The sequence below is a fragment of the Stenella coeruleoalba genome (genome assembly GCF_951394435.1).
Source record: "Stenella coeruleoalba genome assembly, chromosome: 21".
Taxonomy (NCBI): domain Eukaryota; kingdom Metazoa; phylum Chordata; class Mammalia; order Artiodactyla; family Delphinidae; genus Stenella; species Stenella coeruleoalba.
The window spans coordinates 23,752,561-23,770,902 of NC_137167.1; the positions used below are offsets into that span (position 1 = coordinate 23,752,561).

The 18,342-nt window shown below is 43.8% G+C and overlaps 1 protein-coding gene across 1 annotated transcript in view; it reads left to right on the forward strand.

Moving 5' to 3' along the window:
* Positions 1-18,342, forward strand: part of ENPP6 (ectonucleotide pyrophosphatase/phosphodiesterase 6) — a 93,656-nt gene that overhangs the window by 58,683 nt on the left and 16,631 nt on the right. Inside the window, exons 3-6 of the mRNA XM_079909414.1 lie at positions 7,647-7,758; positions 12,284-12,425; positions 13,591-13,770; positions 16,301-16,438. Of these exons, the coding sequence (XP_079765540.1) occupies positions 7,647-7,758; positions 12,284-12,425; positions 13,591-13,770; positions 16,301-16,438 (572 nt within the window). The remainder of the gene's footprint in view (positions 1-7,646; positions 7,759-12,283; positions 12,426-13,590; positions 13,771-16,300; positions 16,439-18,342) is intronic.

Sequence of the window (18,342 nt, forward strand, 5' to 3'; positions counted from 1 at the left end):
GCCTGCGCTCTCTAGAAAAAGATAACAACATATGGAGTGTCAAATGATATCTACAGTTTTTTGTATACAATATGCAGCATTCCCAGAATATGGGAAAACAAGTCCTGACTGGAAACTCAGGAGAAATAAACAGGCAAGTCTTGACTGAAAAATCAAGAGAAAAACAGTAGACAATAGACTCAAACCCACTGGTCCAGATACCAATATGACTTTAAAGAGAGCTATGATAAAAGAACTAAATGACAAAATGGAGACCTGCAGTAGTAAACTAGAATCTTTTTTAAAAGGTGAACTCTATAACTGAAGACAGCTCTCCGGCTTAAATAGGCAAAAAGATGAAAAAGGCAGAAAAGAATGTTCGAGACACATGGGACATAGTGAAAAGGCCACAGAAGGATTAGAGAGAGAAGATGAGACACAAGTAATATTTGAGAGATAAAGTTTGAGAACTTTCTGAAACAGACAAGAAATAGCAAATCATAGACTCAAGAAGTGCTGTGAAATCCATTAATTTCAGAACTGCTGATACCACAGAAATGAAAAAAACTTAAAAGCAGCAATAGAAAATTGTTCAAAGAAGCAGTGATAAGACTGACAGCTGACTTTCCAACAGAAATACTGGAATCCAGAAAGACAATAGAACGATATCCCCAAATGATAAAAGAAAAATAATGATCAGTTCTATATCCAGTGAAAATATCCCTCAAAAATGAAGGCAAGGGACTTCCCAGGTGGTTCAGTGGTTAAGACTCCGTGCTCCCAATGCAGGGGGCCTGGGTTCAATTCCTGGTCGGGGAAATAGATCCTGCGTGCCACAACTGAGACCCAGCATAGCCAAATAAATAAAAAAAATTTTTTTAAAGGAAGGCAATATAGTGACTTTTTCTAGAGACACAACAGTGAGAGAATTTATTGCCAGCACGTTTAGAGTGGAGGAAATGCTAAATTCTTAAGGTGGAAGGAAAATTGTCACAAATGGAAGCACAGAGATGGAGGAAGGGATGAAGAGCTACAGAAAGGGTAAACGTGTAGGAAAAACTAAGCTAATAATAATAGTAGTAATAATAATTTTTAGATTAAAAACCCATATGGAATGGAAATACATGACAACAGAAGCACAGAAGGTAGGAGAAATGTAAAATTCAAAGTTAAAGTGTTTAAATGTCTTTGCATTGCCTGGGAAGTTGTGGGAGTGCAAATTTATATTAGATTTCGATTGACCAATATTTCAATTTTTAAAAATCATCTCTAGGGCACTATTCCAGAAAGAGATTAATTAAAATATACAAATAGCAAGGTGATAGAGGAGAGGAAAAGGAGCAATAATAATCATACATACGTAATCCAAAAGGAATTAAGAAAGGAGAGAAAAAGTGTCAAATGTGTAATGAATACAAGACATGTATTTAGGTGGCTGATTTAAACATAAAAATTTCCTTAAGTACATTGCAAGTCAACGTTTATTGTTTTTTACTAATATTTCATTAAATACTCCAATTAATCTGAATGAGTCTATTTATATAAAGTTCAAAAGCAGGTAAAACTAATCTACAGTGTTAGAATAGTGTTTACACTTGGAAGAACAGTGACTAAAAGGGGGCACGAGAAGGTGCCTGTATGTGAAGGTTATGTTCTGTTTCCTGATCTGGGTGCCGGCTACACAGCTGCATTTACTTTGTCAGGATGAACAGTACACTTATCATTTATTCACTTTGTATGTATCTATGTTAAACTTTAATAGAAATTCACATTTAAAACAACTATCAGACTGGATAAGAGCAAAAACTAATATATGCTGCTTATAAAAGGTGTACATTAAATGTAAGTATGCAGAAAAGTTGAAAGTAATAGCATTTTTAAAAGACACAGCACGCACTCACCCAAGGGGAGCTGGTGCAGCTATAACATCAGTCGGTGCAGACTCTAAGCTTAGACTATTTTTAAGATAAAGAAAGACAGTTCACGTTGATATAAAGTTCAATCTCCCAAGAAGTTGTAATAATTCTAAATTTGCATGCTCCTAATTACACAATCTCAAAATAAATAAAGCAAATATTGATAAAACCAAAAGGAGAAATGGGTAAATTCACAATGATAATAAGTTCTAAGACATCTTTCTCAGTAACTGATAATATAAGAAAATAAAAAAATAGAAGGATACAGAAAATTTATGAAGCATAATTAACATATTTACCTAATTGATATTACTAGAACACTGCACCCAACTACCACTAAGTACACATTATTCTCAAGTACACATGGAACATTTGTCAAAAATGACCATATTTTAGCCATAAAGCATTTCTCAACAAATTGGAACTGTATGAAATCATACAGAATGTGTTCTCCGACTACAGTGTAATTAAAGTATAATCAATAATAAAAAGAAAAATTTCAATTCTATATACTTGGAAAATAACCAGGGACTTCTAAATAACTTATGGTTCAAAGAAGAAGTAACTATGGGTATTTGGATTGTGGGCTGCAAGTAAAGTCATTCTTAAATGGAAATTAATAGTTATACATCCAAGTGATGACAAGGGTGGAGTAACAAAGTCTCATATCGTGCCAGGAGAAGCAAATTAATATAGCAACTTTGAAAACCTATTTGGCATTATCTGATAAAGGTGAACATACGCATACCCCAAATCTAGCAATTCTACTCCTACACATATTACAACAGAAATGCATACCTAAATGCATCAAAGAACATGTACAAGAATGTTTATATTAGCATTATTCATAATTTTTAAAAACTGGATATGCATACAATAGAACTTTTGTGTCTTAATGGGTATATTAGAAGGAAGTTGGAAGTTATCACTAAAAATGTGTTTTTGGTTTCTTATTACAAAAATAACATATTTATTTTAGGAAAGTTAGTTCAATTCAATAAGCAATAATAAGAATATAAAAGTCAGCTATGATCCTTCTGTATCAGTTATGAACTATCTACTGCAAGTTTTAGAAAACCTAGCCAACAGTGACTAAACATATAGGAATTTATTTGTATCACATAAGAAGTATGTACTTTATGTGGTTCAGCTGTTTAACAATGTCATTTTAAAAACCTAGGCTCTTTTGATCCTTCAGCTCTATATTAGCATATTAACTTTTTCCCTTCATGCTTGTTGACTCATGGTTTCAGAATGGTTGCTGCCGGTCCAGGGATCATGTCCTTACAACCTACATTCCAAACTGCAGAAGAAGAAAAGAGGTAGCGCTAGCAACTCATGTTAATTTTTTCATATCAAAGCAAAGCCTCCCACTCGAAGCATCTCAGCAGATCTCAATGCCAGTAGTGAGTCACATGACCATTCCTACTCACAAGGGACACTGGGCAGATGAGAAAGCTTTCCTCTTTCTTTAGTAAGGGATGGAAAGGAAGAAAGTTCAGAATGGCTTCAGTTTAGCCGAAAAAAGTCTACCAAGGCAGCCACACAAATTTTACCCTGTCATATTTTGTTATATTCACTTCCACTCTTTCTTAGACATAAATACGCTTTTTAAAAAAAATAAATTATTTATTTTTGTCTGCATTGGGTCTTCATTGCACGCAGGCTTTCTCTAGTTGCAGTGGGCGGGGACTACTCTTCGTTGCAGTGTGTGGACTTCTCACTGCGGTGGTTTCTCTTGCTGCGGAGCACCAGCTCTAGGCACGCGGGCTTCAGTAGTTGTGGCGCACGGGCTTAGTTGCTCCATGACATGTGGGATCTTCCCGGACCAGGGCTCGAACCCATGTCCCTTGCATTGGCAGATGGATTCTTAACCACTGCACCACCAGGGAAGCCCTAAATATGCTTTAAGTATTTACAGAAATGAGATCATCCTTCACAAACTATTTACTAGCCTTTTTTCACTTAAAATAGTATGGCAGTAAATACAAATGGCATAATAATTGTATATGCCTGCATGGTATTTCATTATTTGGATGTGCTGTAATTTAACCATACCTTTATTACCAAATGTTTAAATTGCTTCTTAATTTTATATTCTAAATAATATTGTAAAAAAGGTGCTCGTATATACAAATTTATTTTCTTAGAATGTGTTCTCTGAAGTGGTTTTCAAGGAAAAGCATGTATACAATAAAAATTATATAAATATTGCCAAACATTGCCACTCTGGAGGAGAGTGACCCAGAAACCCACTCCTAGCTGTGTGCCTCATATTGGTGTTTTTCAAACACTGGTCTTGATTCATAACGGACAGTGACATCAATTTATGGATTGTTAACCAGTGTTTTAAAAAACCCACCTAAAACAGAATAGAATAGAATAAAGTATTAGCATGCTTTGCTCATATTTTAGTGAAACTTCTGTTTCCTCTGTCAGAGTGTGTGTCCTGTACTGTGTCATGAAGCAAAATGAGTATTTTGCCAAGGGTTACAGACGAAATTTTTTTTAAATGTTCCCATAGAGAAACACTCATGCATGCCTCCTGATTTCCCCCACTCATTTAAAATTTCTGTTTGTTGTTAACTGCCTTGATAAGAAGTTCTATAACAGTAACAGATTATAGCGGTGACGGCAGCGCTCCTGATTTGCTTCGGACCTAAATGAAAATGTGTCCCATGAAGTTTTTTTTTTTTAAGATTTATTTATTTATTTTATTTAGTTTTGGCTGCATATGCTCTTAGTTGCAGCACGCAGGATCTTCGTTGAGGCATGTGGGATCTTTCGTTGTGGTGCCCGGGCTTCTCTCTAGTTGTGGCGTGTGGGTTTTCTCTTCTCTAGTTGTGGCTCACGGGCTCCAGGGCGCGTGGGTTCTGTAGTTGTGGCGCGCGGGTTCTAGTTGAGGCGTGTGAGCTCAGTAGTTGTGGCACGCGGGCTTAGTTGCCCCGCGGCATGCAGGATCTTAGCTCCCTGACCAGGGATTGAACCTGCGTCTCCTGCACTGTAAGGCATATTCCTTACCACTGGACCTCCAGGGAAGTCCCCCCATGAAATTTTGAAATGTAGAATTTTCACTGTTAATAACTAGCCTGTCAGTGAAGTTTTCATTTCCTCTTTACATCGTTTCATAAAGGTTTTCTTTTTTATTTATAAGGAGTTGGATTTATTTTTAGTTAACTGTTATAATTAATTTATAGTTTTATTACCTGTGGTCAGATAATATGCATTGTGCTGTATAATTTCTACTTTTTTGGAAGTTAATGCGATTTTCTTTGTGGATGAGGATATGATCAGTTTTTCCAACTTTTGTGTTTTTATAACAATTCCATTCTTATAAGAATTCTTTAATAATAATTATGTATATTTGTGTATATTTATGGTATATAAATACTCATTTACATTCTAAACTATTAATGTGGATTTGTAGCTGTTTCAGGCTTTTGAGACCATAATCAACTTGAATACTATTGAGAGAGCTGATTTTTTGGTTTACTTTTTGGGGGGTTTATTTGGTCTATTCTTTTATATCTAACCTTGCTGTGTCATTTTACCTAACCTGTAAATTTTAAAAATAGTTTATAGTTACTTCATGTTGACATTCTTGTAGAGTGTAACCCATTCACATTTATTTTGAATATATTTGATTTTCTATTTTATTATGCTTTCAATATTAGGGCTTCCTAGATATTTCCTTTTTTTTTTCTTTTCATGTACTTTGATATTTGATTAATTTTGTATGCTTCTTTTTCTTCCTTTAGTGATTTGGAAGTTATGCATACAACTTTCTTCTGTATATTCCAAACTTTTAAATCAATGTCTAGAATGAACACTATATATTGACCATCCCTTCCCTCCAACAACAATGAAAATGCTTTTCCTTTCCTTTTTGGTTAAATAATTGGGAACTTTAGATCCAGGTTATTACATTAAACATTTTTTTAAAATATGCACCTTATTTTTCAATAAAATATTTTCACATAACTACATTAATATTACTAATACTTAACTATATTTTGTGATTTCATCATTTACTGCTATTTATTTTAAAACCCTATCTTATTCGTTCTTGGGTTCTTTTATTTTGACTTATTTCTCGATTAGCTTGAGTAAATCTTAATAGTATGGAAAAATGTCTGTCTGTCCTTAATGTCCATAATGTCTGTCCTTGCATGTCTGAATTCGTCAGATACTGTTTTAAAAGAATACCTAACGTTTTGGAGTCAGATAAAACTAGATTCAAATGTTAGCTCTTCCTCATTATTGCCCTGAGACAATGGGAAAGTCTCTTCACCTTTTTTTTTCTTTTTTTTGTGGTACGCGGGCCTCTCACTGTTGTGGCCTCTCCCGTTGCGGAGCACAGGCTCCGGACGCGCAGGCTCAGCGGCCATGGCTCACGGGCCCAGCCGCCCTGCGGCATGTGGGATCTTCCCGGACCGGGGCACGAACCCGTGTCCCCTGCATCGGCAGGCGGACTCCCAACCACTGCGCCACCAGGGAAGCCCCCTCTTCACCTTTTTGACTCAGTTCCTCCTGTGTAAAATGAAGGCACCATCAGCTATTTTATAGGATTCGTAAGGATCATACCAAGTGTAAGTGGGAATCATTTTCTCTGGGCTACAAAAAAGCTCACCATCTGGCCTCCAGACCCCCTTGCCTGGGAACGTTACCGTGCTTGCTGTTCTACACACACACCTTACTGTTTCTCACTTTGAACTTTGCTTCCGCTGCTCTCTTTGCTTGGACGTCCCTTTCTTCCCACTTCTAACCCCAACGCATGGGCCAGACAGTCTGTAAGACTGAGTCCAACACGGGGATTTGAGGAAAGCTTCCAGAAGGAAATAATATCTGCATTAAATGTGCCTCGTCTGAGTCCCCTCACCACCCAGTAAATGTGCACTTCACTTTAGACTTCAACTATTACACTGTTTGCACGGAATCCTCCTCCTACTAGGCTAGATTCTGGGATGCCACAGGATGGAGCAAACACAATTAGAATTAAATTCACCACTATGTCTGAACGTAGTGACTAGTCAGGTGCGCAGTAAATACACCCAACTAACAAACTGAGACTGGCACGTTCCTCTCCTGCCCTATTTTCTGATAAGGAGGTTGGATGCCTCTTCCTCGGGGCAACCATTTCAACTTGTTCAGGGGCCTGGGGCAGAAAAGCTGAAGCCACAGCAGCTCCCAACATCTGAATTCTTTCATTCTTTTACTTCATTTTGGGAGAGGTAAGGGGACGGCTCAGGGCCCTTGCTTTAACTCAGTGATTTTTAGACTTGCCCATCAGTGCAGTACTTCTGAGTCCAGCTAGACTAGTGAAGTCTTTATTTTCTTATTCCCAGGCTAATCAGATATTAACCTCATACTTGGTTCTAGAATAGGCAAAGGTGCACTAGAAGAATTTGTAGTTATAAAAAATCTATAGAAAAAAGTTTCAATTGAGACATTCTGTGTACTAATTAATTTTTGTTATTGTTGTTTCAAATTGGGAAAGACAACCATTAACCAATTTTTGCCAGTCCCTGTCATGAGACACCAGTGCTGTATAGGAAAGACGTTTAAGAGCCTCTGCTCCAGTTAAACAAAATTAGAATTAAATACACCACTTATCAACAATACATTCTTTTATTTCATGAAAAGGAACAAAAATTTTTGTTTTGACTAATGGTATTTGCTTCCTAAAATAGGCTCATCACCCTACCTTGATTATTGAAGAAAGTAACCATTTACTGTCTTTTTCCTTCTTAGGCTGTGAGGTTGAGATTCTTGGTGTCAGACCTACTTACTGCCTAGAATATAAAAATGTCCCAACGGATATCAATTTTGCCAATGCAGTCAGCGATGCTCTTGACTTCTTCAAGTAAGTGTCCCAAATTCTTAGCCATGCCACTGTTCTTCCTGTTTCCAGGACCAATAATGAATGCTAAAGTGGATTAAGAAAGCTTGGTATAGGTGAAGTATGTCTCAGAGAGGTAGTGAGCCTCTCACACGGTGATTGCTACCCTCTAGTAGAGGATGATTGTGTGTTGAGTAATTTTAGGTAGGGGCACCCTTTGGAAACGTTGAATTGAGAGCAAGGAAGTCCCCAGGGGTTTAGGACTTTCTTCTTTGTGTTGATGGAAAATAGAGAAGCAATGTGAATGTCAGCATTTCTCTAATCATGATATAGTGAATGCCTGACTCTCCAAAGATATAAGTTTTTGACAAAAGAAGGAAGATCTTTGGTGGAATAAGTTTGGAAAAATTGCCTACTCTATCATCTTCTTGGAAATGTACAAAGCCTATTAGCATATTAGTACATAGAACCTTTTTTTTTTCTCTTCCACATGGAACTATCACACCCAGTTTCAAAAAAGCAGAAATCAGTAATGGTCTGAATAGCACACGAGTGTGTCAGGGAAACTGACTTATTTCTAAGTTTTCAATTTTTTTAAAAAAATGTATGTATTTATTTATTTTTGGCTGGGTTGGGTCTTCGTTGCTGCGTGCGGGCTTTCTCTAGTTGCGGCGAGAGGGGACTACTCTTTGTTGCGGTGCACAGGCTTCTCATTGCGGTGGCTTCTCTTGTTGTGGAGCATGGGCTCTAGGCGCGCAGACTTCAGTAATTGTGGCACACGGGCTCAGTAGTTGTGGCTCGCGGGCTCTAGACCGCAGCCTCAGTAGTTGTGGCGCACAGGCTTAGTTGCTCTGCGGCATGTGGGATCTTCCCGGACCAGGGCTCAAACCCGTGACCCCTGCATTGGCGGGTAGATTCTTAACCCCTGCGCCGCCAGGGAAGTCCCTCAATTTTTTTTTTTAACACTCAGCAACTTCAACCATTCCTTTAACCATTCTCTCTCCCTAATTCTCTCCAACCCACTTCAGTAAGGAAAATTGATGTGACATTGTGAACTCTTTACATTGAAAAGAAATCTGGACAGGATCCTAAGGTGATGGGAGATCTGGGTGTCCCTGAAATCCAGGGTTGGGGGCCCCTTGCAGCTCTCAGGTAATTGGGCCGATGGCCACATGTCCTTCTGGCATGGTTCCTGGGCTGAAAGCTATAAATAGCCAATAACAGATCTGCAGGCGTTTCCACCCATCACTCCTCACCCAACCACTCCATTACAAATGAGCTGACCAGTGATGGAGACCAGATCCATGTGGAAAACAGCTGGCCACCAAGAATTTGTCAGCTAAACTCCAACAGGCAAGAGCTCTTAGCCCTTGAAGACTCAGGTCCCTCATGAATCAACGAGCTCCAACATAGAAGTCTTTCACAAAAGGCATATGTATAAATCCCCGAATCTCAACCATCACAATTCCAGTGTTCCTGGCATCTGGGGTTGACAGCTTCCTGACACAAAGCCATCAGGTGAATCTGTGAGACTTACTAGCTTTCTGATCGCACGGAGATTTATGAATATGGCAAATAGCCTTAAAGAAACCAGCCCAGTGGCTGCTGTATTAAGGTGAAGTGTCTAAACTGTAGTGCCCTGAAAGCATTTCATTGAGCTTCAGTGCAACCAGTAAACCTTGTGAAATTTTTCCCACATACAAGCCCCACCCTGGAAGTGTACACACCTGAACATAGGATGTTCTGTGTGAACCAGCGCATCTGGGATGCTACAGGCACAAGTACAAAAGGCAGCTAAGTGCGGAGACATATCCGAGGGCATGATTTTGTGGAAAGTTCCATTACGTTCCAACGTGGTGGAGGAAATGCCATCAGTCCATCAGTGTAATGAACATGGGCCTCAAAAGCGTTTAGGGATACGTATGAAAATGCCATTCCCAAGTTAGGACTTTTCCCTACTGCCTACACGCATGTGGAACCCTGAGTGACTTTTTGTTCTCTGCTGTCTGTAGATGCAGGGGGCATTTGTATTAGTCATTCATACACTAGCGAGTATGAATGATGATAATATTATTTGTGAGAAACAAGCAAATAATAACTTACCCCAATCCCCATTGTGGAGGAGGGGGGACATGGTATTTGTTAAAGAAGGGCCAGTCTGTTTTGTTCTAAAAAGAGAAAAGAACACTTGACTAGCAATTTCCCTTAACTGGAAACCAGCATATCCTCCAAACTGTGAATGAAGTACACCTCAGGGTACGAGAACATCACAGCATCATTAAAAGGTGCGCCCTCTTGGCAAGTATGACCATGGTGAAGGAAGACGCCAGGCTGAACATTCTCTGGAACCGACCCCCGTGTAGTGAATGGAGTCGGTGTGGACATTCAAAAGCCCGGGCTGGTGGAGTCAAGTGTTCTGACCCTGGACGTGGGAAGTTCACATTTCCAGTCCTAGCCATGTCTCAGAGGTCGGTGAGGCCTAGAATCCTTTTTGGCCTATTTCCTCATCTGCAAATGCTTTTCTCTAGGGACACTTTTCATCTCAGATCCAGAATCTGGAGGCACATCCAAGCCACAGACATAGAGCTCATGCCGAGAAATGAAAGGGACTCAGTTTCACTGCTACCTTTGCCTTGTCTCACGCCCCACTTTCTTGGGGTTGGTGGGATTCTTATAGCAGAGTAAGAACCACTTCCACATGGTCATTTGGGTAGCAGAATGTTTCCCCATTGGTGCGGGCTGTTGCATTCTCTCAGAGTATCTGGGTCAGGGTGTTGGAGCTCCACCTGAGTCTCAGTGCTGGCTCCACTTCTCACGAGCTGTGTGACGTGGGCAACAGTACTGAACTCTCTGTTTAACGTATTCCTGCCTGATAGGGTTGCTGTGAGGATGAATTATGATAATGCATGAAAAGCCCTCAACATAGTGCCTGACCTAGAATAACTATGATTTATTGAGCACTTACTATTATTATACCTTCAACTGACAGTTACAGAGCTCCTCCTGTATGCCAGACCCTAGGCTGAGCTGAGACACAGGGAGAATGAATGCATCCCAGGGTGAGAAACCCCGCAATTTAGAGGGGAGGGAAGGACACATAAATGGGCAATTACAGCACAGTGTGAAAAAACACAACCCAGAGATGAACCAGGAAAGCCGTGGGAGTGCCCAGGAGGGCCACCCAACTGAGCCTGGGCATCAGGGATGCTTCCTGGAAGAAGCACCGTCTTCCTGAGACCGGAAGGATGGGCGGGGTTGTGCAAACCACGCTCTGGAACTACTGTGAGGTTCTTTTTCCTCTTCTGTGGATTCCAAGGCCCAAGGCACCACAGGCGCTAAGGATACACGTTCTCTCCTTCCAAGTGTCGGGGGAGACCACACCAGGAGAGACCAGGCCGCCTCACTTGTGTGTTTGTTTAAATAGAGTTTTTCAAGAGAAATAAGGCAGTCCGCCAAGAGGATTAGTTATTAACCCTTAAAGTCCACACAAAGGAGTTAGCCTTCATTCCTTTTCCACTGCTTCCTCTTCTGTCAGTCGCTGTTACTGCTGCCCGCACCATCCCCGTCATCAGCATCACTGCTCTGTTCGGGTGCTTTGGGGACGTTGTGGGCAGGGCAGTCACAGCGGGAAGCTGTGCGCTGTGTGGAGGAGGGGGTACATCGCACAGTGTTTTCTCCCCCCACCCGACTCCCTCAGCCTCCTACTCCAGGTTTGTCACTAGTTCCCATTCAGTCTCAGCTTCGCACGGAGGGTTAAATAGTTGGATTTTTACCACCGGTACTCTGGCCGAGGGGGGCGTTTTTCCGGGATGCAGAAAGTGTGGTCAGTGCTAGAATTCACCCTGTGCCCACCCTGGAGCTGACCCTTCCTGGGTCCCCAGAGACGTCAGGCCCTGAACACAAACACAGACCTGTCTGCCTCCTGCAAGGTTGCCTGGTAAAGCTTGTTCTTATTCTTGCGGGTCAGTGAAACCTACAGTCTAGTGTTCTATTTAGAGGCTCCCTCGAAGACCAGCAATAATGGAGGAGACTTTTTTTTTTTTAACATTTTTATGGAAGAATAATTGTTTTACAACGGTGTGTTAGTTGCTGCTGTATAACAAAGTGAATCAGCTATACGTATACATATATCCCCACATCCCCTCCCTCCTGCGTCTCCCTCCCTCCCCCTGTATCCGAGGAGACGTTTTTTTGAATGATTGCTTCTCTTTTCTCTGAGCTTCTGGTGACAGCTTGTGGTGAGGGGAGTTATCAGAACTGTCCCCTGCCTGTCGCCACCTCTTCCCACTCCTGGGTCATGCTGAGCTGAGAGGGGAGGTGACCCATAAGCATGCTCTCTGACTTTTGTCACCAGGGTGCCCGGGACTGGCACCTTCTCCAAGGTTCTCTCTCCCTTGGAGAACCCCCTTGTTCTTTTTAAGGTATCGCTGTGCCTGGACCACAGGGCAGGGGCTGGAGGATGCCCATGCCTCCGCCAGGACCGCCGGGTGGGAGGGGGGAAAGCTGGCAGGGCCTCTCTCAGCTCTCACCCTGCCCGCCCCCTCCCCAGGAGCGGCCAGGCGGACCTGGTGGCCATCTACTACGAGCGCATCGATGTGGAAGGCCACCACTATGGGCCCTCGTCGCCACAGAGGAAAGAAGCCCTGAGGGCCGTGGACACCGTCCTGAAGTACATGACCACGTGGATCCAGGTGACCGAAAACCAGGCCCACTGGGCTAACCTTCCCTCTGTCCCTCTCCTTCTGTCTCCTTGACTGTCACACCCCTCGACATCTTCCTTCTTACTGCTGAGAGCTGACTGGGCCAGCTCAAGGGTCTGAGGGGTCTCGTTTCTTCACGCAACGCCTCCCCAGGTACCACGACCTCCCTTGTCTTACAGCCAGGCCAGTGGCACTGAAATGACCCAGATCTGCATTACCGCCTGGCTCAGCTGGCGAGATGGCCTGACGCTTTACCAAACCATTCAGTCTGGTAACCAGACTGGTGTGGGTGCGGAACCCAGGCCTGGGTTCTCTCCCTGATTCTGCCACACCCTTACTGAATGACTTTTAGCAAAGTATTATTTTTAAACTTAAAAAAATTTTATTTTTAATTGAAGTATAGTTGATTTACAATGTTGTGTTAGTGTGTTAGTTTCAGGTGTACAGCAAAGTGATTCAGATATATATAGAGAGAGATAGAGATAGATAGATAAATAGATAGATTATATATGGTTCTTTTCCGTTATAGGCTATTACAAGGTATTGAATACAGTTCCCTGTGCCATACAGTAGGTCCTTGTTGTTTTTTATATAAGTAGTGTGTATATGTTAATCCCAAACTCCTAATTTATCCCTCTCCAGCCACTTTCCCTTCGGTAACCATAAGTTTGTTTTCTGTCTGTGAGTCTATTTCTGTCTTTTAAATAAGTTCATTTGTATCATTTTTTTAAATCCCATGTATAAGTGAGATCATATGATATTTGTCTTTGTCTGACTTAAAATATTATTTTTTTAAACTTTTGTGGGGTTAATTTTTCACACGTGTAAAACGGGCGAGTGATAGTTGTATTCCCACACAAGTTGGTTGAAAGACCCAAGAAGGATAAAAACAGAAAGGCTATCTTAAAAGGCTGGAGCCTCGTGTGTATTATGTTAGCGCTAATCGGGCGGGGACTGGCTCTCTCGTTCCCTCCCTGCAGCACTTCTGCTATGATTTTGAACCGTGTCTTATAGGGCAGACAAGCAGATGATTAAATTCAGAACTGGGGAAGAAGGCTTTCTCCTATAACTTGTAGTTGAAAACACCTCTTTGCCAGACAGCTGGTGTAAGAGGGTCCCCCTCTGGGCGCCGTCCTGACTGCCTGTCTCCCCACAGGAGCGCGAGCTGCAGGACGACCTCAACGTCATCATCTTCTCAGATCACGGGATGACTGACATTTTCTGGATGGACAAAGTGATTGAGCTGGATAAGTACATCAGCCTCCATGACCTGCAGCAGGTGAAGGACCGAGGGCCGGTTGTGAGCCTGTGGCCGGCGCCCGGGAAGCATTCTGAGGCAAGACGGGGGGGGGAGGGTGGTGGGGGGAAGGGTGGTGGGGGGACGGGGGCAGAGCACACCCTCAGAGGCCATGACTCTGCGCTGAGTCTGTGTGTAGCTTTAAGGCGGAGGCACAGGGCAGCCTCGGGAGCCGGGACTCCGGTGGCAGATGACCCACCTGACCCCTTCCTCGCCGAGTGACCTCGGTCCAGTGCTTCATCCTCCCGTGTCTTCTATTCTCTGAAGCGGGCACTGAACGTCAGTGGGCACGAAACGAGACGAGGGTGTGCAGTGCCCAGCACGTGGCGCGGGGCCGGTTCGTTCTTGGCCAAAATGCAGCACTTCTTCTGTGCAGCTGGGGACAGCGGAAGCCTGCACAGAAGGCCCTTCTCTGGAGGAAAGCCGCCAGTCTGACCTGTTCTCAGCAGGGACTGGAGAGAAGAAGGCGACGGACGAGCACAGGTTGAGGCCGCGTGTGCCGTGGGTCGGCCCCTTAGCCCGGAGCCACGCGGCCGGCCGGGGTTCAGACCCCCGCACTCAGCAGCCGAGCAGCTCCCTAAGCGGCCCTCCTGCCACCTCTCCACTGCGTGTGCTGACTGACGACACTGTAGCTGCCCTCCTGGGCGGCCGTGAAGCACGGGAAGCAGCTGGGCCCGCTGCAGGGACGATGTGTGTGTCGCCTACGGCGATTACCACCATCCGAGGGGGCGTCCCCACGAGGCCGTGGCGGAGTTCCCACGGCGTGCACATGGCGTGGGGCAGGGCTCCCGGGGACTTGGCACGCTCGATGACAAGGCCCCTGCTTACCCCTCCCTCCAAACAATCTTTCCCTCCGAGTGGCGGGTAAACCACGCTTTGAAGGTGAAGGAGCGAGTGACCCCGCCGGCTGACTGCTTTGGCCCGTGTGGCCTGGGCGTCTCTCAGCACAGGCTCTGGGCCTCTCTCCCCTGGGGGAGGCCTCCACCGCTGCCAGGGGCGGCGCATCGGCAGGGAGATGGGAATCAGCCTCGGCTGGGCCGGCTGCCTGCCCTGCTTCCCCACGGCAGGTGTAGGCTGGGGTCCGGCCCTTTTGGCCCAGACAGAGACCTTCCTCCCAGCCCTGACCGCTCCCTCCCACATGAGAGTCCAGAGATCTGTGTGTCTGGGGTTGAGGAACTCGGTGTCCGCAGTGCGGCTTCTCCCCAGCCTCGTCCCTTTCCCCCGACGGGTGCCCCCTTTTCTCAGGCTCCACGGTCAGCAAGTGGAGGTGCTGAATATGTTTGCACAGGCTTCTCGTGAACTCCTTAAATATGAAACTGGGAAGAATATTTTACACGTTGGCAGGTCCCACAGTAAATGGCTTCTTGCAAAGAAGTTCTGTTTTCCTGGCAAGGAACGTCATCTGTTATCTCCTATCTGGCACCTAGGGACATGCCGTCTCCAGGATGCTAGAGCATCAACAGCTCACGAGCTGGGAAGAGCTTCTTTCTTCCAATGTGGTGTGTACATCAGGCAGTGCAAGCTGCCTAAAGCAGTTGGTAGATTATTCAGAACTGGGGCTATGTTTGGGTGACACTTTGTCACATGACGGACACAACAGTTTGTGAGGCCCGTTATGTGTCATCAGAGTTTTCACTTATGCAAAATCTTTCTGGTGATGCCCCCTACTTTTCTTAAGAATTATGGATTTTCTTAAGTAGGAAATCATAACTCCTGGGGCCAGTAGAAACTCTCTACTAAACAGCGTAAAGACTAATTATTTTCCAGAGTTGAATCGATAAACTCAATTTTATATTCAGTTCTACCCAGGAATATATGCCAGCTTTGGCTAAGGGCCAACAAATCAACACCAGCCGGTTGATTTTAATTCTAGCCATAAAGATTTAAGCTGCTGCTAAATATTGGAAAGAGGTACAGGGTTTACATCTTCATCGGAAAATTAGCAGTGTAATTAATGGCAAACAGTCACTAGTATTTTAAAATCAGGCGTAGGGCTTCCCCGGTGGCGCAGCGGTTAAGAATCCACCTGCCAACGCAGGGGACACGGGTTCGAGCCCTGGTCTGGGAAGATCCCACGTGCCGCGGAGCAACTAAGCCTGTGGGCCACAACTACTGAGCCTGCGCTCTGGAGCGTGGCAGCCACAACTACTGAAGCCTGCGTGCCACAACTACTGAAGCCCGCGCGCCTGGAGCCCGTGCTCCGCGACAAGAGAAGCCACTGCAACGAAGAATAGCTCCCGCTCGCCGCAACTAGAGAAAAGCCCACGCCCAGCAACAAAGACCCAACGCAGCCAAAAATAAATAAAAATAAAATAAATAAATTTATTTAAAAAAATCAGGTGCAGATAGGACATGCTGTAGGTCTAGTCAAAGAATAAATGCTTTTCTTTGATCTTGGTGGTGTTTAACATCAGGCAGACCAACTTCTCATTCACCTTTTTATTTTACTGTAGTATTTTTGACATAAATAAGTTTTTATAAAGTCCTTCCTCTCCTCCAGGTCCAATAAATATTCACATACATTTAAGAGAGAGAATGCAAAACTGGTCATTCTTGGTTATCTTTGCAGATATATAACAAATTGAGAACAGTGGAGCACATGACTGTCTACAAGAAGGAGGCCATCCCGAGCAGGTTCTACTACAAGAAGGGGAAATTTGTCTCTCCTTTGACCTTAGTGGCCGATGAAGGATGGTTCATAACTGAGGTAAATATAAAACATATGACAAGATATTCATTATACAAATTCTATCAAAAGGCCAAAGGTAAACAATTATTTACCTTTTCCACCTGAAAAATTTCGTTTTTGCTTACGTCTCATTTGTTGTATTATTTCCTTCTTTAGAGAATCCAAAGGCTTGGTCAGGTGACTCTGTAGACGCAAACTGGAGACTCCGACCCAGAGCCATGGTTTAGACTTCATGGCTCCAGACTTGCTGTATTTTAACAAATGGGCCTTAACTCAATTACCCAGGCTTACAGTGTAACCTATTCAGTTTAAAGTGGAACAGTTACTGTGAACCAAAGCAATTGCTTTAGGGCAGCGAAAAGCCAGGAGAGGCTCGGCTTTGCTTTCACCTTAAAGGGAAATGATTGGCAGACAAAAGTCCACAGGTCCAGGTCTCTGGTTTGCCAGCTTGATTTTACAGAGCTTATCTTGCATTTTGGGCCCAAACCCTAATTGCCTGGTGCCCGGGTGATTTCAGCAGCTTCCTCCTTGCCCACCTGGACTCCAAGCTCACTAGGCCCTTGCATCAGCTTCTGATACCCGGCCAGCTGGTAAGGCACCCCACAGGGGCATCCGCAGTCACGTCCTGTTTAGAGTCAGTTCCCAGACAGGGCCTGGATCACCGTCAGTGTGAGTATGAAGCTGGGTTACAAACTGACCAGACTACAGGCTAAAAGAGAGTAGCAGGTGTTGGTACATGAGAGTTGTTGGTTGAGGCCAACAAAGTACAGTCAAATTCGAGGTTGCGCATCTGTAGATTCAACCAACTCTGATCAGAAATATTCAGGGGAAAAAAATCCAGGAATTTCCAAAAAGCAAAGCTTGAATATGCTGGATGTTGGCAACCATTTACATCACATTTTCATTGTATTTACAACTATTTACAAAGCATTTCATTGTATTAGGTATCATAAGTAATCCAGAGATGATTTAAAATATACAGGAGGATGTGTGTAGTTATATGCAAATACTGTGCTGTTTTGTATAAGGGACTTGAGCATCTACAGATTTTGGTATCCGAGGGGATCCTGGAAACAATCCCCTGTGGATACCGAGGGACGGCTGTATAAGGCCTAAGAGTGGTATTTAATCTGCCAGAGTGAGGGCAGGTGGCGATCGGCAGAAATGCCGATCAGGCAAAAGGAGTGGACATCTAGCGACCCAGGTGTGGAAAACGGGGATTCCCTGACGTAAACTTCAGTCGTTCGGGAGGACTGAGCTGTTCCTGTGGGCTCTCAGACCAGAGAAGCAGCTGGTCGCTGAGGAAACAAAGCAGAACTGGTCAGAAACGTCAGCTGCGCTGTCCGCGGCCAAGCTGGGTCCTCATCAGCAGACTTCCTATGCCATGTGATTTTGGAAGTTTCCAAGAAGGTCCCTCTGCCCCCTAGCGCTCTCTCCTCTAAGCGCACTAACGCTTCTGGTCACTTTATCACACGCCGTTTGAAGTTCACCAGGAGTGAGGTTATTCTAGGCTCACAGCATTTTCATCTCCAGTGGTTTTCTTAGGACTTTGCACTGAACACACGTGCAGTCAGGTGGGCCACCTGACTGGGTGCCTCTTCAATTTTATTCCACAAAGCCAACTTCCCAAGCCATACAAAAGGGCTTACATTTTGCAACTTGTTCCATTTAGAATATTCTGGTAAAATTGTTTTAAGTTTTTAAAAGCAAATCGATGCTGAGGGTTAATCCACAGTTAACTGTCACTCATTTCTCTGTAGGACTATGTACCTCTATTGTTTACTTTCTCACATTTAGCTGAAATCAGCCACATTGAGAGGCTGGTCCATGGCAGGGAGGGAGATTATAAGAGTACAGAGGTGATTTGAGATAATTTATGGAAAAACTGGCTTACATAGGGAGAGTGGCAAAGCCAGAGGGTG